We start from the raw sequence: 25,233 nt of genomic DNA, 5'->3' as shown, positions 1-25,233 counted from the left end.
GGTGCTCATTAGACAACGGAGGGGAGGTGTCCGGGAGGCAGCTGGGACGGTGCTGGGCTGGGTATATACATTTGGGCACCATCGGCCATAGACCAGGAGGCCGATCGTGGCCAGTGTATTCCAGGAGATGGCGGTGGTGGTCCAGGCCCTGATGTAAGTGCTCCACTTGACATCATGGGCAGGAGCTTTTCTAGCAAAGAGCAAAGGAGAGTATCTGCTAAGCCGCTGACTCAAGGGGCAGGGTTGTGGGGAGAGGGAGAAAGAGAGAGAGATTTAGGAGCTGCACACTGCCCCAGGGCATGAGGAGCCGGTCTGTAGGGCAGTGTATCCAAACATCCAGACCAAAGGGACCATCCCAGACTCTGACCTCAGCTCCCAACCAGGGCACATTCACAAGCCCCAAACACACTCTGTCTGGCTCAGACATCAGCCTGCCAGATTCAATCCTATCAGATTAACAGTTTTTGGCACTGTTCCTATAAATCGGATTTAGAGGACATCAAAAGCTTCATTAAAAAAAATACCCTGAAGCACCAATCAGGCATCTACCAGACCCTCAATCAGTGAGTATTAGGTTGAATTCTAGTCTCTACATTTCAGGATTAATAGAGAAGGTCAAGGACAGGGAAGAAAACTAAAGGACTGACCAAATCAGATCTGAGAGAGTCAGAAGAAGTGAAATCATTGTGTTGGGGAAAGCCAGGCTGAAGAATTTTGACCATGACTAACTCCAAGGGCAACAACAGAATGTAGGTGGCCAGCATTTAAGATCTCTTGAGGAGGCCTCCACCCAAGGAAGGGAAACCAGTTTTAGATCATGAGGAATAAAGACAAAAGAATGGTCTGACCCTGGAGTAGGTTTACTGATCTTCATAGGAGGCCACTGGGCCAGAGGTATTTTCTTGTCTTGAGGTTGATCTCAGACTCTGAGCCTTCAGCAAGGAAGAATCTGGCCGGGAGAAAGAGTATTAATACCAAGGTCACAGAATTAGGCCCTTGCTGAGACCAAGCCCAGGGTTGTCTCAACCAGACTGTCCAGAGGGTTAGCAATGTCTGCAAGGATTTCTAACTTGAAAATATTAAACACGAGCACGGACTTCCCTGGCGGCACAGTGGTTAAGAATCCGCCTGCCAGTGCAGGGGACACAGGTTCTATCCCTGGTCCGGGAAGATCCTACATGCCGCGGAGCAACTAAGCCCATGTGCCACAACTACCGAGCCTGCACTCTAGGGCCCACAAGCCACAACTACTGAGCCCGCGTGCCACAACTACTGAAGCCCACAAGCCTAGAGCCCGTGCTCTGCAACCAGAGAAGCCACCGCAATGATAAGCCCATGCACCACAATGAAGAGTAGCCCCTGCTCGCCAGAACTAGAGAAAGCCTGTGCACAGCAATGAAGACCCAACGCAGCCAAAACAAACACACAAAGAAAAAAAACAAAAAAAAACACGAGCGTGTGCGCACACACACTCTACCCAGGCCATGCAACAAGAGCTGATGACTAGAAAGCAGACAACCCCAGATTGTTACAGAGGTATCAGACATCATTTTAGTTCAACCCCCTCATTTTGTAGATGGGAAATCTACAAGGTTAAGTGACTTCCCCAAGTCCTAAGGCTATTCAGAGGCAAAAATATTAGATAAGCAAGTTCCATGAATTCTTGCACTGGGCTTCCTTCAGGCTATTTAATCTCATTAGCTATTCTTTAGCCACCTTGGCCAGGAGAAAGTGACCGATGCGCCCACCTCCCTGGCAAGAGAGAAGGAATGATTGCTATCAGCATCCCAGGCTTCCTGTTTTGGTTCTGATCAGGCAGCAGGCAATCAGAATGGCAGCCAACAGCTCTGTCTGTGCATCAGGGCCTGATACGAGGAGGTTTCTGGACCCCTCTTCCATTTATCTGTCCTTAGCCAAGTGCAGTCAGACTCAGGTTGTTCCAGAAATGCTCTGGCTACCAGGGACTTGGCATTTCTCAAAAAGAACGTCCACCAAGGGTCTAAGTTGGTCTCACCCCTCCCACGCTGTGGTTTGGGCCGATGGTCTGGGAAGGAAAAGACTACAAAAAAGAAACTGTCTAAAAGTGAACACGCTCAATGTTTTATTTCTAACTCTCTGAAGGCAGACAGCTTTCTTCTTAAGGTATGTTCTTTAGGAGTTTACGTCTTCCCACTAAGTAGAAAAATTCTGACAGCTACATTTTCTATGTGCAAACAAGACTCTGTCTCTGAAAGAATGAACAAAATTTAGCTATTAGGAAAGCCCCAACTTCTTTCTCATATGAAAAAAACTTATGAGCTTAAAGAACTTTACAAAACATACCCTCTTGCAGTTCTAAACATTGAACTCTGCTTACAGCCCTCTGTGTCATCTTGTTTAGTTGATGTACATCATTGTGATGATTGTGAAGACATTATTCCTGTTTTGTGTTCAGCTTTTTTCCTTACTTATTTCTACCAATTTGCTTACTAATCAAATGTCCTAATTTATGGACATTTGGATTATTTCTGTTTCCCACCCCCCCCCCAGAAAATCACTAGATCTGATACAGACTGCTTGTATCCCCCAGAATTCATATGCTGAACCCCCAATGTGATGGTACTTGGAGGTGGGACCTAGGGGAGGCAATTAGGTTTAACGAGGTCATGACAGTGGGGGCCCCCGTGATGAGGTTAGGGCCCTTATAAGAAGAGGAAGACACCAGAGTGTCCTCTGTGCTGTGTGAGGACACAGCAAAAAGGCAGCTGTCAGCTGCCTGGGAAGTGGGTTCTCACCAGGAACCGAATCTGCCAGTACCTTGATCTTGGACTCTCAGCCTCCAGAACTGGGAGAAATAAATGTCTGTTGTTTCAACCAGTCAATCTACGGTACTTTGTTATAGCAGCCCAAGCGGACTCAAAGTGGTATGAACAACTGTCAGATATCTGTTAGCCTCCGCTAAACTGGCTTCTGTTAAGAGAACAGAGAAGTGGAGTCATGCTGACATCACGAAGGTCAGGACACGAAAAAGAAAAAAATGAAAATAAAATACAATAAAGAAAAAAAAATAAATGAAGCTCAGGACAGATGATGGGGGATGGGATTTACCTGCTTCTTGATCATTCTGGGAGGGCTAGGGGCTCTGCAGCTCCCGGGGGGCAGGCCTGCGGTGACAAGGCTGGTGACAAGATGGACCCAACAGCAAAATAACTTCAGATAAGGTGAACCAGGGCCCAGCTGCAGACAGACAGAGGCTGTGCAGCTCAATTAGACCAGCACCCCTAGAGTGCCCGAAAAACCAAGCCGCTTCCTGAGAAATTCCCCACTGGGTTCCTTTTTCCTGACATTGTATGTTGGAAAATTCCAAACCTACAGAGAAGTTGACAGAATAATACAATGAACACTCATATGCCTTTTCACCTAGATTCACCAATCCTTACCATTTTTCCACCCATCGTTGTACTCTCTCTCCATACACACCCATGACTGATTTGTGTGCGTGTGTGTGGGACTATTTGAATCATAACAGGTTTATCCCTAAATGTTTCAGCACGCATCTTCCTAAGAACAAGGACATTTTTCTCCATGATCGCAACGCAGGCATCACACTCAAGTAAGTGAGCATTGATACAACAAAATGATCTGATAAACCATTCATTTGACACATGATCCAGTTATCTCCAAAATATTCTTTTTTCGTTTTTTAAAGTCTTATTAAGCTTGTTACAATATTGTTCCTGTTTTATGTTTTGGTTTTTTGGCCGCCAGGCATGTGGGATCTCAGCTCCCCGACCAGGGATGGAACCTGCACCCCCTGCACTGGAAGGCGAAGTCTTAACCACTGGCCCACCTGGGAAGTCTCCTAAATATTCTTTATAGCTCCCCACACCCCCGCTCCACCCCCCCACCCCAAATCCAGAATCCAATCAATGATCAGGCATTTCATTTGTCTTTCCTGTCTCTTTAGTCTCCTTCAATCTCGAATAGTCTCCCTGCCTGTGACATTGGCCAGCTGCCTTATAGGAAGTCCCTACTCCGTTTCTGAGTAGACTGAGGGCCCGAGCACCAGGATGTCTGAGTCCTGGCACAGACAGAGCGATCTGACTCTAGTACTACTGAATGACACTTGACCCTTTGCCCGTGACCACTGTTTGGTATCCTACAACACAGCCTTGCTAGAATCCACATCTCCATTAGGTAAGAGGCCTGCAAATCCTAAAATCCTAACCTATACCTCAGCACCCAAAAAGCACTGTTTCCTGGGCTTAAAGGGGACCAGCTCCTGTTCTTGACGTTGTTCTCCATAATTCTTCGTGAGGGTGGGGCATGCCCACCCCCTCCCCTGCCCGCTCCCACACTAATCCCGCAGAGAGAAATGACAAGAGGTTTCATAATACAACCCCGCCCTGGCTGCTCTGCCCTCGTGTCTTCAGTCCCGGTTCAGCCTCCCAGCCCATGGAGGGCCTTCATGCGACTTGGTCCTCCTGCACCGAGGGGACGCTTCCCCGTGACCCACAGCCGCAGCGGAAGACTGCCTCCCTGGGCTCTGGATCCTTCTCAATAATCAGCTTTGTGAGCGTGGGCAGCAGCTGCCTCAGGCCTCCCAGGCCTCGCCAGGAAGGAAGGCGATAGGATTAGAATGGAAAATGCAGGGGGGAGGGGAGAGGTGAGTTAAGTGCCCCTCTCCCGGGGCTGGGGCTGTGCCTTTCCGCGCTCCCTCCTCCCCCCACTCCCACTGCTGACTTAGTGAGAGGCTGGCTGACGGCGTCCCTGCTGCTTCCCCAAACCCAGACTTGAGTTATTTTTCCCCAGTGGGCCTTCCGGTCTGCTCTCCAGGATTGGGCAGTGTGATCATCAGAAGAAAGCAGTGGGACCTGCTCTCGAAAATGCCCAAGTCCATTTCCAGACAATGTCTAGCAGCTCCTTTCAGGGTAATCCCACCACCGGGAAGGCGGGGGAGTGGGTAACAGTGGATATTTGTGTCCCCCAGCACCTGGCCCAGGGCCTTGTGCACAGCTGGAGTCGACGGGGGCTTGCTAGCTCAGAGAGGGCTGGAGAGCTGAACCCAAAATGGAAGGGCGAGACCTCCAAAGGAGGAAATGGACTTAAACTTAATTCTCCCGTTGGGTGGATCATGTCAGGACAGGCTGTGGAGAGGAAGGAGGGACGCACAAGCCTCAACTGTCACAGTCATCTGCTCTGGCAGCACACTGGCTCCGAGGCTGTGTCCACCACACGACCCTCTGTAACGTGCCTTGTCCTTCGAAGCCCCCACTCGCCCTCACCGGAACTTTCTCCCAGCCAGAGGCAAACCAGGGCTGCTTTTTAAAAAACCACTAAACCCGTTACATATCATATTGCCGAGAGCCTTAGAGGCCTTGTAGAAAGTTCTTTCAGAAGTGCTGTAACCCAGAGGATCGAGATGACTGAGCACCACTAAAGGACATTTTATTTATTTATGTATGTATTTATTTATTCATTTATTTTTGGCCACGACCTGCGGCATGCGGGATTTTAGTTCCCCGACCAGGGATCGAACCTGGGCCCCTGCAGTGGAAGCATGGAGTCTTAACCACTGGACCGCCAGGGAATTCCCTAAAGAACATTTTAAACTTCAGTCCAGAAGCTGCCTCTGGGTGAAAAGGGGCCACTGTGTTAACTCTAGGAGCAGGGCTGACTGAGAGCAAGTGGCAGCCTGGGAATAGCTCCTATACCTCCCCTGTTCCCAAGAGAATCCTAAATATGGGAGCAAACCTAACACATCAGCACAGTCCAAACCCCACCTGCCATCACCACAGGTGAGGTCAGCAAGAACCGCAGGGCCTCGATGCTCCCTGGGATGAATACAGCAGCTCTCAGGCTGGTTACAATACACTCTGACACAATTAGTCACCCTCTTGTCAAGCAAAGCGCCTGCTCAGAGGGGGTCTGGAACAATTACTCAGCAAAGAGAAATGCCTCCACCCAGCCTCGCTGCTTCCTCCTCCCCGCAAGGGTTCTCTCCAGTATAAACCATTGTGTCCAGCAAAATTCAGAGTGGGCGCTGCAGACATGCTCACAACGCACCAAAGCAGCTTGCTCACGGTTTTGACCGTCCTGGCCATCCTCCCTTCCAAGAAAGGGAGCTCAGGAGTCAGAACAAGGCGTCCTGATGAGACTCTGGACCCTTGCTGGCGGCCTGGAAGGGCCAAGGGTGCTGAAGTCCTGGGAAGGCGCGTGGCTTCACGCCCGGCAACTAGGCTTCCAATCTAAAGAGATACGTCGGAAAAAGTGTATCTGGCTGGGCAGAGGAGTGCCCACAAGCCATCAGACGCCCCTCTGGATATCCTGAAGCAAGACGACGGCCGCAGGGTGAGGACAGAGCTGCCGGACTGCAGAAGCAGGAGGGCGGCTTTGGGGGGGCTCAGCTGTGCCGCAGGAGGGCCTTATCCTGCTTCCTCACTGCACGCTGGCCCGACTGATCTGCAGCCCCTGGGGGAGTGTGCAAAGCACCGTGCAGTTTGGAAACGGCAATAAAAAGGACTGCAATTGTCCGGTGCCTTTCTTTCAGTCCCACCCAATGGGTTTCACACATAAATGACTCAGGAATCTGGATTTCAAATTAGCCTAAAAAGAAAAGGCAGCTTTCCTTTTTTCTTTCTTTTCTTTAAGTATTATATTTTCTACTATCAAGACAACTGTCATTGCAGCCCTTGAAACAAGCCACATGCACGTGGATTTGGGAACCCGTGGGCTGGTGGGTGAGGGGTGGGGAGTGGGGTATGACCCGTGCCGGGGGAAGAGAGGCCAAGAAGAGGAAAGCCAGCCAGGAGACAAAACACAACTCCGACAGGCTCGGCGACACTTCGGGGGAGGGCGGTGAGTCTGCACGCCGGGACCTTCCCTTCCTGCCGTCCGCGGGCTCCTGCCCTCCATGAGGCAGCCCGGCCCAAGACTGGTGGCCCGGTTCTCGACTCTGCCGGGGGGCGCCAGGGGGCGCCGAGCCGCGGAGGATAACTGGCCCCAGAGTGGGAAGGGGCGCCCGGGAGGGCGGGTCCGTACCTGCCTCTCCTCGGCGGCCTGCTCCTCCGCCTCCGCCGGCGCCGCCGCGGACTCTTCCGGCGGCGCGGATTCGTCCGGCGGCGTGGGCTCCCCCGGCCCCTCGGGCGCGGCCGCCGGCTCCGCCGCGCAGGGGCCGAGCGGCGCGGGCGTCCCGCTTGCCTCGGCCGGGGTCGTGGACTCCGGGGGCGCGGGCTCCGGGGTGTCGGGGCTCGCGGCCGCCCCGCGCCTCACCAGCAGCCAGGCAAGCAGCAGCGCCAGCGCGGTGGCCAGCGCGGGTAGCGCGGCCAGCAACTCGGCCGGCGCCTCCATCGCGCCGCGGCCGCCCGAGTGCCCGCCCGCTGGGACCCCGAGGGAGCGTGCCGCGCCGCGCCCCGCCCCGGGGCGGAGCCCCCCGCCGCGCCCCGCCCCGTGCCCGCCCCCGACCTCCCAGGACCCGGGGTGGGGGTGGGGGTGACGCAAGACGCTGGGGACCAGAGCCCTGGCCCCTTGGGAAGTGCTCCTGAGGCCCGAGAAGGGCCGAGCCCTCCCTGCCCGGGCAGGCCTGACGCTTTGGGCTTAGGCTCCTTTTGAAAAGCAGTTTGAAATACCCAGTACTCCGGGGCCCTTTCGGCATCATTTTAGACCCGCGCAGGTAAGCTTAGAGCACTTTGGAATTGCTAGTTGGGGAATGCTAAGGGCCAAGTAAAGACAGGAGGGTTCACTAGACGGTAGCTCTGGACTGCCTGTAAGACAGTGAAAACACCAACTCTGCTTACTTTCAGCCACTTTATAGACACGTCACCAGCTGCTTTTATTCCTTGGGGTTGCTTTGATACATTTTCACAAAGAGGACGTTTCTAGGTGCTGGCCGGTGAAGGCCCCTTCCCGGTCTGGACCCAGCAGCCTTCCACACAGGCCTCAGGGTCTGGAGGCTGCCCCCAAAGACGGGCTTCAGGAATTCAGCACCAGGTGCTGTGGGTCAACTCTATTTCCCCTACTGTCTTTCTTCTTCGCGTAATTCTGGAACGTAGGAGGGTGGAATGAGGGAAAAGAAGCCTACTGTTTTTGTTTCTCCAGACCCTTCCAGGGCTCTGTCACTGAACAGTGTATGTTGGAGACAAATGCATTGTAACCGAAAACTTTATTTCCTACCACTCCCAAACCCTGCTCTAGTTATTTTTAAAAAACAAGGAGTGGACAAAGTTTGTAAGGTATCATGCCAAACACAGGCCTAATATTGAAAAACCAGGGTTCCGTTTTTTGTTTAGGGTGCATTTAATATTTTAGAAAACGTACAGTGATATTTGATGTAAGCCAAGATGCTGGAAGGAGTGCCTCTTTCTTTTTTTTTTTTAAAGAATTGCTTATTTCTTCTTTTTTCTTTGGCTGCGCCACACAGGGTGGGCTTAATCCTGCTGCATCACATAGTACTGGGGGGACAGGCAAAAGGAATTTTAGTCGCAGTTGATGAAGAATGCCCCACAGCTATAAAATGTGGAGTGAGGTTTATCTCTTGGCTACTGGCTTTTGACCAGGGGGCACTTTCAGCCAAAGTGTTTGGGCCTTATTTTTGTCACCTGTCCACCTTGTTTTAAATATACAGTTGACCCTTGAACAACATGGGTTTGAAGTGCATGGGTCCACTTAGACGCGGATTTTTTTCTATAAACGCATACTGTGGTGCTACACAATCCGAGGCTGGCTGCAGAAACCAGAACCACAGATACAGAGGGCTGACTATGTTTTTCTTGAATTTTCCACTGTGTGTAGGGAGGGTTGTTACCCCTAAACCCTGAGTTGTTCAAGATCAAGTGTATATCTAAGAGGTCCTACTGTGCAGACAAACTCAGTACACTTTGACTTTCAATGAGTAAGAATGAAAACAAGGACAAGACAATGCAAACAACACAACCCCAAATCAAGTTGCTTTATTTAAAATGATGAACAAGTTTCATCCCAGTGAAAAGTTAAAAATGCCAATCCAGTTGCGGCCCCACCGGCATTTGGTGGCGGACCCCACAGGAAAGACCCAAGCAGAACTAGGAGGTGCTCAGGGTGCTCTACGTGACCCCTGGGGAGGCACCAGGCACTCAGGAGACAGCCCCAGTTCCTCTGTAGTGTCCAGCCCCCGCGGAGACAGCAGGCAGGCGGGGCCGGTTCTCCTGCGCCGGGGAGAGCAGAGGCTGGGGCCAGATGCTCCAAGTTTTTGAACTTGAATCATGAGACGAAGTTGAGAGCCACCTCTGCAGTTTTGCTGCATACAATGTAACATCCGTGTAACATTACGACAGAAGCCGGGGAGGGTGGAGTATAAGGAGAAACCAGACTCCACATGGAACCATCAGCGGGACCCAGTACACAGCAGGAACAACTTATTTGTGGAAATGCTACATACAATTCAAGAAACCTACAGCTGCGTGCTTATACGCCTACTTCCTAGACAGTGCTTTTTACAACATTTACTGCAAAACCCTCGTTCCACCCCACACTCTTTTCTGGAGTCTAAAGCATATCAAGGCAGAAACTCTAATAAATGTGTAAAGCACTTGCACCAGCAACTTTCTTGCTGATCCTTCGTTTAAATACCTTTAGCTGATTCACAAAGAAGCTGCGTCCTACGTTAAAAACACAGCTATAATTATAATTATGTTCTTTTATGAATATCTCATAAACTTGCATTTAGTAAGGACTGAACTTGCTTTTCTGGTCACGGAGATGGACGTGCATGGCTCTACCCACTCTGACCCGTGGCCCTTGTGAACAACAGCCAAGTTCACTGTCTGTGAAGCTCCACGAGGTCAGGGATCTGGGTTTGTCACTGTGGCGTCTACAGCACCTAGAACAGTGCCTGGTGCTGAAACACTTGTTGACTGTTTTAATAATTAACAAAGGGGCATCTGCAAGCGTGAGCAAAACGTGAATAACGTCCCTGCTTTTGGTGGCTCTCCCCTCAAAGGCATCACCCTCAACACAACAGCACTACTGACCCCAGAGGCACCTGTGTGCAGCACTGGCCACCTCGGGCTGATGGTAAAGCCTTTGGTACCTCCCTCATCCCCAAAGACCCAGAGCCCTCCTGATGTCCTGGGTCCCCTGCTCTTGTCTCGCCCATCCCACTCCTCCTCTACAGTAGTTATTAGTCCAGATCCTTTCTTCCAGGACGCAGCTTGTTGGTTTTAAGATCAGCTGTCGTCTCAGAAAATAATCTCTAAAAATAGTTTAATGTTATATCTTTCTCCTTACTATCCTTGACACCACTCAAAGGAGTAGCTCACGCCAGGTGGGTAGAAAGGTTAACTTTAGAACAGATGGACCCTTGGTTCCTGCTTCCTACCTCACCGTGATCACCCAGCCACACTCCACTGCTTTCTGTTTCCCCACCTCGGCCCTGCTTTGCTTCCACAATGGTGTGTTTGCCTGGCCCACAGTGACAGTAAAAGGGGGGCTGCTGAATCTCTGGCCTGGCTAAGACAACGAAAGAGTGTCCCACAGTCATTCATGTGGGGTGGCGAGACCCAAACGTAATCCGTGCTACCCAGGCACTTTCAGGAGAGGTGACTGCGGGCCTGTCAGACGGGCTGGATCCCTTATATCTGGGTATTGTTTTTCAAACAGGAATCACCTTTGGCATCTGGGGAAGTAAAACTGGGTGACTAGTCTCTCAAACCAAACTTCCACTTTACCATCCCTGCTGCTGCAAATGCATCCCACCACGCCCCCTGGTGGCAAGAAGCCTGTTTGGTGGTTTCATCCTTTAAACTGAAGTGGAGGGAGGCGCAGTTGGTATGGATTTTAGAGGAAAAGGAGTGGGTGTGACAGCCCGGTAGCAACACTGGGAAAAAGAAAAAAGCATTTTGAAGATGTCAAGAAAAGTTTTTTAAAAACGAGGAGGAATGCCATTCAAATATGAATAAAATCTCTCAGGGTTTGGATCTGCTCACAACCACAGACACTGGAGCCAGAGGGCCAGGGAGGGGGAGTGGCAGGTAGAGCGATGCTAGGAAATGAGCAGACGTTCCATCCAACCCGGACGCGTGTTTTGGCTGGCATTTCAGAATGCAGAAAATTGGACGAAGACAAAATAGGGGACCAGCCTTCTAAAGTAAAAGCCACACGACTGACCCAGAGAGTCAGGAAGTGATAACTGGTCTATCAAACATGGAACACGTGGTAAAGAAGCGACCAGGATTCCCCTGATCACACCCGCTTGAAGGGAGGATATTGAGAGACAACAGCATACAACTCCAGCCACCTGCCCACACGCCTCTGCACCAGTGAAGCTCCTCGGCCCCAAGCTGCTGGTGTCCTTCCCTTCCTCATTTCAGCCCAGAAAATGCTTTTCACGGGGGCACGCCCTCAACAACCCCCTCTTAGGGTGAATTTAGGGACAGATGAAGGCAAGGAGGTGAACTGACAGGGCAAGAGATGGAACCCGCTGGGCAGTCCCTAAGTACTTAAACCAGAGTTATTTAGAAGCCTAAACAGATCCCAAAGGCCAGACGCACCACCTCTGCATTTATTCTCAGCAGGTAACACGATCCCCACCTAATGTCTGCAGGGCCAAGAAGTGGGGACACTATCATGAACCCTCTTACAGAGTGAGAGCTTCTGACTTATGGATCACGTGGTGGGAATGATGGCGACAAATCTTTAAGAACTTGGCTCTGTTTATAATTTAAGTTCTGTGATGACAAAATTATCCCTGGACTCTAACAGCCTCTCTCATTGTGGAGAAAAAGTAATGAATCCTAAGATAGCACTAGGCAGTGGTGAGAGGCCGGGTTACTGCCACCGAATGCGTTTTTGGACGGACGATGGCATACAGGAGGGCGGCACACTCGTGGTCCTTCTTACACGTAATCGCTTCACACAGAACTCACCGCTCACCACTCTCGGCGTCTCTGCTTGCGTGCAGCCGGCCACGTGGACGGCGGGAGTCCCTCACCAACACCAGCGAGGCAACAGATGCAACAAGGCATTCAAAGGATCACAACCCTCCAGCCTTGCGGTCGACCAGCTTGGTTTTAAAGGAGAAGCACAGCACCTTCTCGCCTGACATCACGGAGGCCTTCGGTGCTTCACTAAGCATGCGGAGTTTTTTAACTTCTTGACAATCTAGTCTCAGTAAGCAGAAAGAACAGCATTTGACCGGAGACAGGAGCTTGGGCCAGAGAGGATTATCCAAATTCAAAGAAGACAAAGGAGAAGGTAGGAGCAGAAGACAGGAAAACTGAGCTGGGTGGCCGCCAACAGCTCACGTGGAAGCCACTTCAGGGAGAGCTTCTGCTCAGGGGTGAGCACGGCCTCCACAAGTGTCCCTAATCCTGCCAAGGAAAGTACAACTGCCTGTAATCAGCATGTAGACAGCACAGCTTCGGCAAAGCTGGAAGGACATGTTAAAAGCAGGACCCCCAGAACCCCAGGTTGATGTAACGGCAGGGCTTTCTCTAAAAACTTTTCTTGCAAAGTCACACCCCAAGGGCAGATATAAGTCTACAATATAGAAAAAACTTAAAAAAGCAAGAAGAGAAATCTAAGTATGCTTGGGAAAAGGACAACATGGGTTGAGAAATGCACAATCTAGTCTGATAAATTCACTTGATTAAGACACCCGAATTTCCCCCACGGAATTTCAGCCAGACCCCAGAGAATGAGGAAAAGACGACAGAAAGGAATGTAGGTCCTGTTCATCACATTTAAGCAAGCGCCAGGCTGCTTGGAGATACAAAGAACGTAACAGGAACGTCAGCTGCAGCAGTCAGGGACTTCAGACAGAATCCCACAGGCTTCGGTATTTCACTACCTTCCTTGAAACCTCACCTTTTTTTTTTTTTTTTTTGGTGGGCCTTGTTGGGCGGCATGCGGAACTTCCCCAACCAGGGATCGAACTCGTGCTCCCTGCATTGGAAGCTCGGAGTCTTAACCACTGGACCACCAGGGAAGTCCAAAACCTCACCTCTTAATGCTGCCTACAGTTGACACTTCAACTAGCAGCACACGGACAACAGGGTTCTGGGGTTTAAAGACCCTGGACGCACGCAGAGTCACCAGACTTCAGTGGGAGCCTGTCGTGTGCCCAGCACCAGAGCAGGTGCTTGCAAAAAGATTAGCTTATGGATTTTTATCTCAAGTTTTAATTTATTTAGATCCTATAGGGTTTAAAACAAAAACAAAAACCCATTGGAGACATGATTACGATTTTATAAGGAATCTGCAAGCGCTCAAAGCAGCAGTGGCAAACGGGGAGAAAAAGCAGGAGGCCACGCCTCAGGCTCTTCAGAAGATATGGGGTAACTTCTCAGCATTCTCTTCCTTTCCTGCAGTAACTGTCACTTCCCCATCAAGGGCACCCACCAGCGGAATCACTATCTTCTCCCAAGATCATGACAAGAAGAGCAACAAGGGGAGCTTCTGGCATTCTCCAGGAAAAAAATTTCCAAGATATAAAATGAATTTAACTTTTATTATTAAATAATGTAAAGGGTTCCCTTGGCACCATCCACGTAGATTCTCGCTCTTACGCATAAAACAAGCCACGTTCACTTGCATCGGTAGCGGAGAAAAAAGCTACGGTAGCAAATGCTAAGTGACTGGACTCCCATTCCCAGAGCCTCCTCATTCTCTGGCTTTCGCTGGCCCTCCTGGGTCTGCGGGATCCACAAGGCTGCCCCCCAGGGCCCTGCCGCAGGCTGCAGGCACGTCCTTGCACACAGACGACAGCCACGCGCGGTCACCTGGAGGAGCTGCGCTCTTTGCTCACACAGTCGTCCTGGGAGGTGGTGTCCCCGTTTCCCACTGTGCTGCACGTCCTCCTCTTCTTCCTGCGGTGCATCGTCCCCTCGCCTTCAGAGCCAGACTCGCACTGGACACGGGAGGAGAAAAACAGGGGTTCGGTCAGATGCAGCCCAGTTCTTTGCTGAACGAACCTCTGCCCTCAGGAGACAGCACGATACTGTCCACGCCTCCCTGAGGCAAAAGGACCATTTAGGACACAGTCGGGATATCCGCCTCCTCAGACCCCGAGGGTCCCTCCAGTGTTCTCTAACAGCAGGGTTGTTTGTCTGAAACCAAGATCCCCCTCTAAGACTGTGTGAGAGCCAGCACTTTGCGATGGCATCGTGGAATTTCACTGCACAGCACGTAACACTCATAAAACACACGGCCTCCTCCAAAGAGGAGGCAGGATCAGTGGATCACACAGTCATGAGACAGGCATTTCATCTGCTAAAAGCACGGATGCTCTTACCCAGTACTGTGTTAGCTTAAACAAGGTGACTGAATTTGCTGAGTTTCTAGGCTTATAATTTACTATCCACAGGGGAAATTCCTAACGTGGGCCTTGAGTTTGGAGAATTCTTGGAGGTTGAATCCCGACACCACTGTCCGCTAGCTGTGTGATCCCGGGTCATTTACAGAATCCCCAGATACTCCTCTCACCTCTAGAGATTATTGTAACGATTCACTAATATGTGCAAAGCTATAAAATGGGCAAAATTCACCCTGCAGCAAGCACGTGGGCAGCTGCAGCTCTTGCAAGAAAGTGAAACACGTTGCCATCGTTCTCCCTCCTAGGCAGGAGGCGGGAAAGTCACATCTGGTTTTCAGGGTGACCTGCCCTGGAGGCCCGGGCAGCGAGCACGCACTCACCTCCGAGTCCGAGTCGGACGAGCTGGAGCTGGAGGAGCTGGAGGAGTCGCTGGAGCTGTCGGAGGCGATGCCCGTGGACTCCTGCAGGTCGACGGAGTCAGCCAGGACCGCCAGCTCGGGGTGCTCCTGCTTCAAGATCCTGAGAGACAAGACGCGTGTTCTCAGTACTGGGACAGGCGGCGACACCCACACACAGTACCCCAGACTCAGAGCTGAGCCCTGCCTCTCCTAGACGTGCCTGTACAGTGGTGAGGACACACGGATCCACAGGCTGGGGACAAAATCCCACATGCTGCTCAGGCTTTCCTGAAAGGAAAACTAGCCACACACAACTCGCTACCCCCTGTGCAGACGACACAGACGTGCTGCTGAGACGTGAGGCAAATCTTCCTTGAGTTAGTGTCAGTTTTCTCCTCGGGAGAAACAATCTCTCTCGCTCGTAGTTTTTCCTGAACCTTTCCTGGCTGCTGTTTTTTAACCTCTCCTTTCCACAGCACAGTACTTAATGATGGGAGCGGGGCTTGGTTACATTGGTTTGTAAGAGACAAGAAGTATCAAGTTAACAGAGAGGGTCCCCCCTCACTGGGAGATGAAGCTGAACGGGTCTGTCAAGGGCAGCAGGCAGCCCTCCCCTTTGGAACCTATTCCGGCGGCCGCTGCAGCCAGGGACAAAAGACCTGCTGTTCAGGACGGCCTTCAGCATGACCGAACGGCAGCACGCAGCAGCCTGCGGGACAGAGTCAGTGGGCCTCAGATGCCCGAGAGTCTGGGGAGAACAAAGCCACCACCCTTGCTGGCCCTCTCAGCAGGGGGGCTGAGCACTGAACAAGCCAGAATCCCTCTCTTACCCCGAGAGCTGGTCCCTCCAGGTCAGGGTTGGGACACAGTGGCACGGGGTGGCTGGGGGTGGCTTGCACTGCCGCTGCCCGTGCTGTATCTGTTCTGTGGATAAACAGAGGAGCTAAGTCTCCAGGGCAGTCACCTCGCTCACAAGAACTGAAGGTCATAAGTTCAAATGGGAATAATGCTTTGCGGTAAGAAAAAGAAATAACCAAAATAAAACCCAAACAAAATGGCTTCCTTTGCTAGTGCTAGCTCTGGGAAACAAAACAAAACAAAACAAAACAAAAAACCAAAACCAAAACCAAAAACAAAACAGAAAACGAGGAACCATCCCAATTATGACCATGTTTTGACTGACTGGCTTCAATCAAACATGCAGTCTTACCCTGTCACCTCAAGGCTGGCAAACATCCTGAGAACTAGCCCTGACCTTGGACCCACTCTCCTCTACCCGTGAGGTTTTGTGGCCCCAGCTTTTCCCAGGCCTGTCTAAAATCAGCACATGTTATTGCACCAGTGGACTCTTTCCATTTTATCTCTGGGGTAGAAGTTGGAACAAAGCAAAAATAAGAAAAAAAAAAGGCTCTCACCTATACCATTTCCTTGATAACTTTGGTCTCCCTCTTACCGTCTTGTGCCAGACAACAGGGAAGTTGGTGCTGCTGGCAAAATTCTGGGTAATGGCAATGGTGGTGTCAAGGTTGAGGACAACGTGCCACCAGCCTCCTGAAATCCAACAAGTAAACAGTTAAACAGGATTGGTTCTACACACAATCGCTCCATGACATAAACCTCACATAACAAATAACACAAACTTCAGAACCTGGGGATTCCTGTCCACAAGGGAGAGCTTTAGAGACACAGGACCCAGCGAGGTAAATGCTCCTCCTGAGGGCAGGACTCACCAACGACCTGTTTGTGTAACGTTTTACTGGAGCATGGCTGCACCTGTTCGTTTATGGATTGTACCTGGCTGCTTTCCTGCCACTTGGGCAGAGCTGAGCAGTTACAACAGAGACTACCCAGCCCGCAGTGCCTAAAATATCAGTTCTCTGGCCCTTTTACAGAATCAATGTGTCAAACCCTGTTAATCCAAAGCTGTGACCAAAACTGTAAAGGCAGCAAGTTCTTCAGTTTCTAGATGGAGGATGCCCCTCTTAAACACCCTTACTTCCAACACTCAACCTATCAAAACAAAGTGTAGTTTTCAGGTGTGGGATTTCCTGCCTCTTGGCTCTTAAGTCACTATTTCCTGCCTCAATCCACCCAGTGCTACACTGATCAAAAACCCCATTTATAGAAATAAGCACAAGTCACTGAACATATTCAATAAACAGACACTAAGTATCTACTAGGAATAAAAATGAATAGGCTCTCTACATACAGGAAGTTTGTCAATAGTCATTATACATCCAGGTTACAAGAAACGTGGCCAGCAGTGCCCTGAGCAAGTGACCACACAGCAACACATCACGGTCAGAGGCGGGGACCAGTCACTTCACCCAGAGTCAGCGTGCAGAGGGATTTCTTTGACTCTTTCGATATAGTTGTGTTCCAAAAATTACAAATTACTGAAATCAAAGAATGTACTTTCAGTTCATCTGTACCTGGTACAAAGACAGTCTCTCCTGGTTTCTGTAAGACTTCCAGGGGTTTGAATTCGGGTGGCCAGGTTGGAAGCTGTGTCCGGGGATAGATGACATTGAACCAAGTAATAGCTTCATCTTGCTGGTTCCCTCCTTCTTCTCGGGTCACCTTGATGAGTTCCCTGGGCGTGCTGGTAGGGAACAGGCACCAGCGCTTGTGGCCCTGAACTAAGGCATTCCAGGCGCTGGTTCCCAGAGGGTCGATGTGAATTCCGGTTCCAGAGCGTGGTGGCCCCATCACAAACCACCTGAAGGATGGAAACATCCAACATGTGAAGTGGAATTTAACCACACGTACACACCGCAAAAGCAGCTTTAATTTTATACAAACATTATCGTTATTTCAAAGACTACACAAATTCTGGAACACAGAAATGCTGAGGGAACTGTGCATGGACTGATCCCTAACAGAAAAAGGAAAAATCACCGACATGTCTTACTGCTGGACTTTAACTATTAAAACATCCCTTAGAGATCACTGGTTCAACTTTGGGTGCACGTTTGAATCACCTGGGGAGCTTTCAGAAATCCTGATGCCCAGGCGACACCAGGCAGGAGGCCATGGGCAGGCACCAGAAGCCCTCTAAGTAAGTGCCATGTGCAGCCAAGAGAGAACCACTCACTGTTTTGGAAATAGATTAGCTGACTGCGCTCAGCTGCCCCTGCTGCTGTAGACAAGATTATAACCACATCACTGCCCAGTATTTACCTGTAAGGGGGCCTGCGCTTCTCCCCCGCATACTGGAAAAGGTCATCGGTGAAGAACTTGGGCACCTTGTAGTCTTCCAAAAGTTTCCTTCTTTTGGGGTGTTCCCCATAGCTGCTATCAAAGATGTAAAGGGGGCTGTCATCTCGGGTGCTCTCCATGTACTCGATGTAGTATTTCATCTTCATCTTCACGGAATAGCCGTCGTTATCCTCACCACACTTGAATTTCTGGTTCCGGTATTTCCTTTTGAGGCGCTCCAGAGTCCATTTCTCCTGCGCGGACCAGCCCTCTTGGGCATTCAGCAGAACCACGGGCTTGTACGGTCTTTCGTAACGTTCCACAAATTCACCCACCGACAACTGTAAGGCGTCTGCTCTTTCCACATTGTCCTGAGGGAATCAGAAAAGACCTATCGCATTAAAGAAAAAAAAAAAAAAAAAGTCCGGCGGCAGTTAAGGGTGTCCCCCAAGGCCAATTAGCAATCACATACCCAAGGAGCCAGATTCTATTTCCGGCTCCTCTTAGGGAGGGAAAAGGACCTGCGCGCGTTCGGGCACTGCGCACCCAGCGCCACCGCATCAGGGAAGGGGGGCTTCGCGTCTTCCACTCGTGGCTTTTGACAGCCAGGGTCCCTAGGGCCCCGCCGCCCAAAGGGATACAGGGGTGACAGGCCTCGTGAAGGGCGTCAGGGGCGTGGGACTCCAGCTGCCTCGGCAGGCGCGGCTGCGGCGCATAGAAGGAGGCCCACCCTGGGATCTGGGCCCCGATGACCCCGACCTCCGCGGGGTGCGGGCGAGCCCATCGGAACTCCAGGGGCCGTGCTGGGCGCGGACCCCGGCCCCGGTAGAGGTGCGCAGCTCCCGGGGATGCCCGTGCCCCGCCCGGCCCGCGATCGCGGCCCGCTCACCGCGACGGCCGCCGGGTTCAGCGAGAAGCTCTCGTAGTAGTTGTGCCGGATCCAGTCCAGCGAGTCCTTCAGCTCCGGCCGCGCACTCCGCTTGGCCTCGCGGATCCGCTTCTTGCTCTTGTGGTTCATCCTGCAGAGTCACCAGCTGGTTCCGCGACGACCCCGGCGCAGCTCGCTTCCTGCCACCAGTGCGTCCCCTCCCCGACCCGGGCGGCGGCGGCGGCGTCGGCACCAAAACGTCCTTCGCTCCGGCCCGGCGCCTTTAAAGTCGCCTTCCAGAAAATTCACTCCCTAACCACCTCCCGATCCTCGGGTTGGGCCTGCGTCGGCCGTCTTCCCCGCCCCCCACGGCCTCTTGCGATAAGCCATTGGCCTCCGAGCCTCTGGGGTCCGCCCTCACACACGCCGGGTCTCCGCCATGTTGGGAAGGTCAAGACGGTCGAGGCACCACCTCGCTGCGGCCCCGCCTCTCCCGCACCCCCTTCCGGTTCGCGTCACTTCCGGCATCCAGCAGTTCCTTCGTGGCCGGCTTCCGTCCGGCTCACAGCCGGGGCTTCCTGCGTTCTGTGTCTCGTTGGCCAGTTTTCGGGTCTGTTCTCACCACGTGGCCATTTCGTCGCCCGAGGGGTGCTTACCCCCTTTTGCCGTCGGGTAGTAGCGACCCGACGTGGCGCCGGGGAGACGGCCTGAGCCGGTCTGAGAGCACCCGCGCGTGCAGCTTGGCAGCCTGGCGACCTGGCGCCCTCCCCTGCTCCCGGCCTGCCCGGGGGCCGCCGACTCCCCTCCGACCGAGCGTGGCCTCCGAGGGCATGTGGTCCGGGCCAAGCGTTTTCGGTTCTCGGAGGAGCCGGGCCTGGGAGCTGAGGGGGCCGTGCTGGAGGTCCGCGTCCCGGAGGTGCGTGCGGAGGCACCCGCCGGGAAGCGCAGTGGGGCTGGAGCGGTTCTCAGCCGACCAGGGGCTATAGGGAGGGGGGTCCGCGGCCTCCCGCCTTAGGGTGGACCACAGAGCGAAACGGTTTGGTATGAAGCCGTTTGGCACATTAAATGTCTTAAAGTAAGAAATTTGAAGACCCTGCTAGGAAGGGGGCCTTTCCATACCTAATATTTCTTGACAGAAAAGCGGCATTCTTGACACCTAATATTTTTTTGATCTTGTTGAAGGGCTTCTTAATTCAGTTTCGGGGGGGGGGTAGGGGATTTCCAACCCTCACTAACCAAATAAAGTTTCTCAGGCTGGCATTGCTTCCTTTCAGCTCATGGCTGCCCCCGAACTCTCTCAAGAGCAATTATATTTTATATACCTCCAGTTTTTCAAAGCACTTTCACATTGCAGTGTTTCATTTTTTTTAAACATCTTTGTTGGAGTATTAATTGCTTTACAATGTGTTAGCTTCTGCTGTATAACAAAGGGAATCAGCTATATGCATACGTATATCCCCATATCCCTTCCCTCTTGCGTCTCCCTCCCACCCTCCTTTTCCCACCCCTCTAGGTGGTGGCAAAGCACCGAGCTGATCTCCCTGTGCTATGCGGCTGCTTCCCACTAGCTAGCTATTTTACATTTGTTAGTGAATATATGACAATGCTATTCTCTCACTTCGTCCCAGCTTACGCTTACCCCTCCCCGTGTCCTCAAGTCCATTCTCTACATCTGTGGCTTTATTCCTGTCCTGCCCCTAGGTTCATCAGAACCTTTATTTATTTATTTTTTTTAGATTCCATATATATGTGTTAGCATAAGGTATTTGTTTTTCTCTTTAGCATAAGGTATTTGTTTTTCTCTTTAGCATAAGGTATTTGTTTTTCTCTTTCTGACTTACTTCACTCTGTATGACAGACTTGGTCCATCCACCTCACTACAGATAACTCAATTTCATTTATTTTTATGGCTGAGTAATATTCCATTGTATATATGTGCCACATCTTTATCCATTCATCTGTCGATGGACACTTAGGTTGCTTCCATGTCCTGGCTATTGTAAATAGTGCTGCAATGAACATTGTGGTACATGACTCTTTTTGAATTATGGTTTTCTCAGGGTATGTATATGCCCAGTAGTGGGATTGCAGGGTCATATGGTAGTGTTCTATTTTTAGTGTTTTAAGGAACCTCCATACTGTTCTCCATAGTGGCTGTATCAATTTACATTCCCACCAACAGTGGAAGAGGGTTCCCTTTTGTCCACACCCTCTCCAGCATTTATTGTTTGTAGATTTTTTGTTTTTTAAATCTCAGGAGTTTTGTTTTTTTTTTTAATTTATTTATGGCTGTGTTGGGTCTTCGTTTCTGTGCGAGGGCTTTCTCTAGTTGTGGCAAGCGGGGGCCACTCTTCATCGCGGTGCACGGGCCTCTCACTATTGTTGCGGAGCACAGGCTCCAGATGCACAGGCTCAGTAATTGTGGCTCACGGGCCCAGCTGCTCCACGGCATGTGGGATCTTCCCAGACCAGGGCTCGAACCCGTGTCCTCTGCATTGGCAGGCAGATTCTCAACCACTGTGCCACCAGGGAAGCCCTGTAGATTTTTTGATGATGGCCATTCTGACCAGTGTGAGGTGATACCTCATTGTAGTTTTGATTTGCATTTCTCTAATGATTAGTGATATTGAGCATCTTTTCATGTGTAACAGCAGCTGGTGGTGTAGGTATTGGCAGTAGCAGTTTAAATATGAGAAACAGCTTAAAAGGAGTTGAAGGCTGGAGTGGAACCCATTTCTGGCAGTTTCTAAATGCCTGCACGTTGAAATATCCCTTTGGATTGTTTTTTGCCGCGCCACGCGGTGTATGGGATCTTAGTTCCCCGACTAAGGATCCAACCCATGCCCCCTGCAGTGGAACTGTGGAGTCTTAACCACTGGACTGCCAGGAAAGCCCTCCCAACCTCCTTTGGATTTCTTCCCAAATTTAGGGAGTGGGTGAAGATAAGCCTTGTGAAAACAGATACACTTTTTTTTTTTAACACCTAAATCTGCATAACTCGCTCCCCAGGTCAGAAATCCTTCACTGTACTCCTGGGTAAAATCCACCAGGGCAGGCATTTTAATCATGCTTAGCGTATTTTAGGCACCAATATTTTTGTTGAGTGTATTGAATGATTAGGTTCAGACCTTCAGTTCCTTCACCTGTGATATTTTTACCTCTTCAGCCGCCTTTCCTACTCCCCAGGAGGGGCATCCTTTGCTCTAGGAAACAAAGTCTTGCGATTTTGCAGTTTAGCAATCGCTAACTTTGTATACTTACTTTGTACTAGGTAGTTTTCATCGAATCTTCCTAACTTTTCTATGAAGATAGTATTTTGCAGTTGAGGAAACTGAAGCACAGACAGGTTAAATAACTTGAGTGAGGTCACACAGCTAGTAAATTATAGATCTCAAGTTTGAACTCAGGCAGGCTCATTCCAGAGTCCTGAGCTATGTTACCTTGCCTCCCTAAATACCATGCTCTCATCTTTCAATGCCTCCCCAAAGGCTTTGTAAGTTGCCTACCTTCCTAACTGCAGGATTCAGCTCTAACTCAAACCTCTTCTAGGATGTCATCCTAGAACCCCTCTGTTCCTCCTTAGCATTACCAGGTTATGCCTGTGCTTAAAACCCTCCAATATCTTCTCACTGCACTTACATAAAAGCTAAGCTTCCCGTGCCATACAAGACCTCACAAGTCTGGCCTCTGCCTTCCCTCTGACCTGTGCTTCTACTACGCAGCCCTGCCTCCAGCCCTCAGGCCCACACTGCCAGGGCTCTCTGTGCCCAGCGAGAGGCTTTTCAGTTCCTGCTTCAGGGCCTTTGCCTGAATCATCCTCTCTCCCTATCTCGAGCAGACACCTTGTGGTCCCTGCCCACTCCCATTTCTCTCACATTACCCTGTTGTATTTTGCTTGTTGCAACGAAAAATATCCACTTGCTTACTTGTTGCTTGTCTCTCCCCAGTAGGAGATACATATATGTGTATGTAGTTCATATTCCAAGAGAGTTACATCCTCAGCCTATAATAGCTACTAAGCCACTCAGGCCCTGGATAAACTCTTGTTGAGTAAATGAAGGTATGAAGAATGCTTATCACATGGTATTGCAATTTTATATCCCGACCCTCCCCCCACCATAGGATGCAAACTGGAGAGAGGGAACTGTTGTTTTTGTAATGGATGCCAGTGCCAAGCGCTCAGTAATTGCCGTATATTGTTTTTTGAAAAACAAATTTATTTATTTTTGGCCGCATTGGGTCTTCATTGCTGCGCGCGGGCTTTCTCTAGTTGCGGCAAGTGGGGGCTACTCTTTGTTGTGGTGCGCGGGCTTCTCATTGCGGTGGCTTCTTGTTGCAGAGCACGGGCTCTAGGCGTGTGGGCTTCAGTAGTTGCAGCACGCAGGCTCAGTAGTTGTGGTGCACAGGCTTAGTTGCTCCACGGCATGTGGGACCTTCCTGGACCAGGGCTCAAACCCGTGTCCCCTGCCCTGGCAGGCGGATTCTTAACCACTGTGCCACCACTGTATAAATATTCTGACTTCCAGCATGGGTTATTTATGGCATACAAAAAAATTATTTTCAGGTCCTGCATCTTCAATATGGAATGTATGTTTGGCCCTGTGCTGTGGTCCTGGCCCAGTACCTGTGGTTTCACAGAGGATCTCTGCCAGGAAAGGCTGTCTTAGAGGTACAAGTGCCCTTGCAGTTTGCGAAAATCCTATATTATTTTCCAATTTAAGTCTATATGCTGGTTATTGGGTTTTGTTAGATATTTTTTTTTTTTTTTTTTTTTTTTTTTTTTTTTTTTTGTTAGATATTTTTAAGTCAGGGATGATTTGGCCAGCTTGTGAGGCAGGTGAGCTTTTAAGTGTTTAAAAAGAAAGTATGCACCAGAGACCATATGTGGTGCACAAGCACTAATATTTACTGTCTAGCCTTTTAGTTTTAAAATGCATCCCATGCTCTCTCACCACTCCATCTGGCTCGACTGCTGAAGGCTTACAGCAGAAATACTATGCTTAAACCCGAAGACTAAATACAGAAGCTTAATAACACCTCTTAACTTTTGCAAAACCATGTAAATGAAATGAAGGCATTTGGTGCATACTTCTGGCCCAAAGTAGGAATGATTGTCAGCAATTCCGTAAAGGTCAGGAATGTCTATGCCCATCCTCACAGGAAGCATGTGTTTCAACTGATATGAATAGTAATATTTATGAAGGCACTCCTTGGTATTATTCCTTAGTATGTTTAAGCTCTTTGCTGCTCTCAAGACCCAACTGGAAAATCCCGTTAAATGTAATAAAGTCATGTTGCAGACCTGTCAGGTTTTAGCCACATGAAAGCTATTTATAATTGGTAGTAACAACTGAACGGCTGGTTGTGCATCCACATCGCCCACTGAGCTTTTAGACCTGCTGTCATATACAATTAGGAGCTCCTTATAGCTCATAGACCCTCACAGTTCAAACCCCCGTTTAAGGGTTAACTGTCAGTTGCAGAATTGAGGGCCCTTTAAAATGCTGAAATGGACCATGACTCCTTTGACCCAATTAGAACTGCCATGACAAACTTGGAGGAAGCTCCACATAGTAAAGCAGTGTTGAATTATGGCATGTTTTATAGACATGGCATTACACATTGACCAATGCAAGCATGAAATGAGAAATGATTTGCCAACATCCATTAATTCTTTGCAGTTCTAAGCAAAACCTTTAACCTTGTCATTAGATAGGAGCTGGAGTGAGCCTTCCAGGAATTATGGCTGCAAAATGTGGTGCTGAAGTAATACTGTCAGACAGCTCAGAGCTGCCTCACTGTCTAGAGATCTGTCAGCAAAGCTGCCAAATGAATAACCTGCCTCAGGTGCATGTTGTGGGACTCACGTGGGGTCATGTATCTCGGGATCTTCTGGCTCTACCACCGCAAGACATTATTCTTGCATCCGATGTATTCTTTGAACCAGAAGGTAAACCTTTTTTGCTCTTCTCAGTAGTAAATTTAGTCAGAGATACAACAGAATTGAAGTCTATTAAGTTGTTTTTTCTTCCCAGACTTTGAAGACATTTTAACTACAGTTTACTTTTTGATGCAGAAGAACCCCAAGGTCCAATTGTGGTCTACCTACCAGGTGAGAAGGTAAGCCTGAACAATCCTGCTTTACTCCCAATTTTATTAAAAGTTAACCCAAGCCTTACTACTCTACTCATTCAGTGTGTAGTTTAAGGATAAAATGAGAATATATCTAAAGCAAAACAGGAAAAGCTTGGTTTTTACAAAATAATTTATTTTTTTCAGTGCTGACTGGTCACTTGAAGCTTTGCTCTACAAGTGGGACATGAAATGTGTCCACATTCCTCTGGAGTCTTTTGGTGCAGACAAAGGAGATATAGCAGAATCTGCCCTTCCAGGAAGACATACTGTTGAAATGCTGGTCATCTCCTTTGCAAAGGACAGTCTCTGAATTATACCTAAAAACTGTTTTGGGACAATGTCAATACTGATTAGCAACCTGGCAAGCC

General features: G+C 50.0%; 3 protein-coding genes across 18 annotated transcripts in view; 1 reads left to right on the top strand and 2 right to left on the bottom strand.

Moving 5' to 3' along the window:
* MXRA7 (matrix remodeling associated 7) overlaps positions 1 to 7,393 on the bottom strand; it is a 30,839-nt gene extending 23,446 nt beyond the window's left edge. For all 11 annotated transcript variants that reach the window (XR_009006377.1, XR_009006379.1, XR_009006376.1 and 8 more), the window contains exon 1: positions 7,021 to 7,393. Coding sequence is in view for 7 of the 11 variants with exons in the window: in XM_057536581.1 (XP_057392564.1) it covers positions 7,021 to 7,329 (309 nt within the window). In the remaining 4 variants the exon portion in view is untranslated. The remainder of the gene's footprint in view (positions 1 to 7,020) is intronic.
* Positions 7,394 to 8,903: 1,510 nt separating this feature from the next.
* On the bottom strand, positions 8,904 to 19,101 carry JMJD6 (jumonji domain containing 6, arginine demethylase and lysine hydroxylase). 3 transcript variants are annotated; one of them, XM_007185756.3, is made up of 7 exons: positions 18,752 to 19,099; positions 17,845 to 18,233; positions 17,097 to 17,383; positions 16,080 to 16,215; positions 14,647 to 14,785; positions 13,734 to 13,861; positions 8,904 to 12,323 (listed from the first exon to the last, which is right to left on the bottom strand). In XM_007185756.3, the coding sequence occupies exons 1-7, from the start codon at positions 18,878 to 18,880 to the stop codon at positions 12,287 to 12,289; spliced, it is 1,245 nt and encodes a 414-aa protein (XP_007185818.1). In that variant the 5' UTR covers positions 18,881 to 19,099; the 3' UTR covers positions 8,904 to 12,286. The 3 variants fall into 3 exon arrangements, 2 of the variants coding, with proteins under 2 accessions (XP_007185818.1, XP_057392803.1); XR_009006418.1 differs by lacking the exon at positions 8,904 to 12,323 and adding an exon at positions 15,495 to 15,588 and having other exon boundaries at positions 18,752 to 19,101; XM_057536820.1 differs by lacking the exons at positions 8,904 to 12,323; positions 13,734 to 13,861 and adding an exon at positions 15,495 to 15,583 and having other exon boundaries at positions 18,752 to 19,100.
* Positions 19,102 to 19,227: 126 nt separating this feature from the next.
* METTL23 (methyltransferase 23, arginine) overlaps positions 19,228 to 25,233 on the top strand; it is a 7,748-nt gene continuing 1,742 nt past the window's right edge. Inside the window, exons 1-5 of one of the 4 annotated variants that reach the window (XM_007185751.3) lie at positions 19,228 to 19,340; positions 23,295 to 23,399; positions 24,443 to 24,680; positions 24,766 to 24,850; positions 25,010 to 25,233. The exon at positions 25,010 to 25,233 is cut by the window's right edge and continues 1,742 nt beyond it. In XM_007185751.3, coding sequence (XP_007185813.2) covers positions 23,316 to 23,399; positions 24,443 to 24,680; positions 24,766 to 24,850; positions 25,010 to 25,175 — 573 coding nt within the window. In that variant the 5' untranslated portion in view covers positions 19,228 to 19,340; positions 23,295 to 23,315 and the 3' untranslated portion in view covers positions 25,176 to 25,233. Of the gene's footprint in view, positions 19,647 to 23,294; positions 23,400 to 24,440; positions 24,681 to 24,765; positions 24,851 to 25,009 lie in introns of those variants that run through there. The other 3 variants (XM_007185754.3, XM_057536821.1, XM_028167399.2) reach the window with 3 other exon arrangements.

This window comes from Balaenoptera acutorostrata, chromosome 20 (genome assembly GCF_949987535.1).
Source record: "Balaenoptera acutorostrata chromosome 20, mBalAcu1.1, whole genome shotgun sequence".
NCBI classification, from domain to species: domain Eukaryota; kingdom Metazoa; phylum Chordata; class Mammalia; order Artiodactyla; family Balaenopteridae; genus Balaenoptera; species Balaenoptera acutorostrata.
The sequence above is the reverse complement of the archived record's forward strand: the minus strand, read 5'-3'. Positions and strand labels throughout refer to the sequence as shown.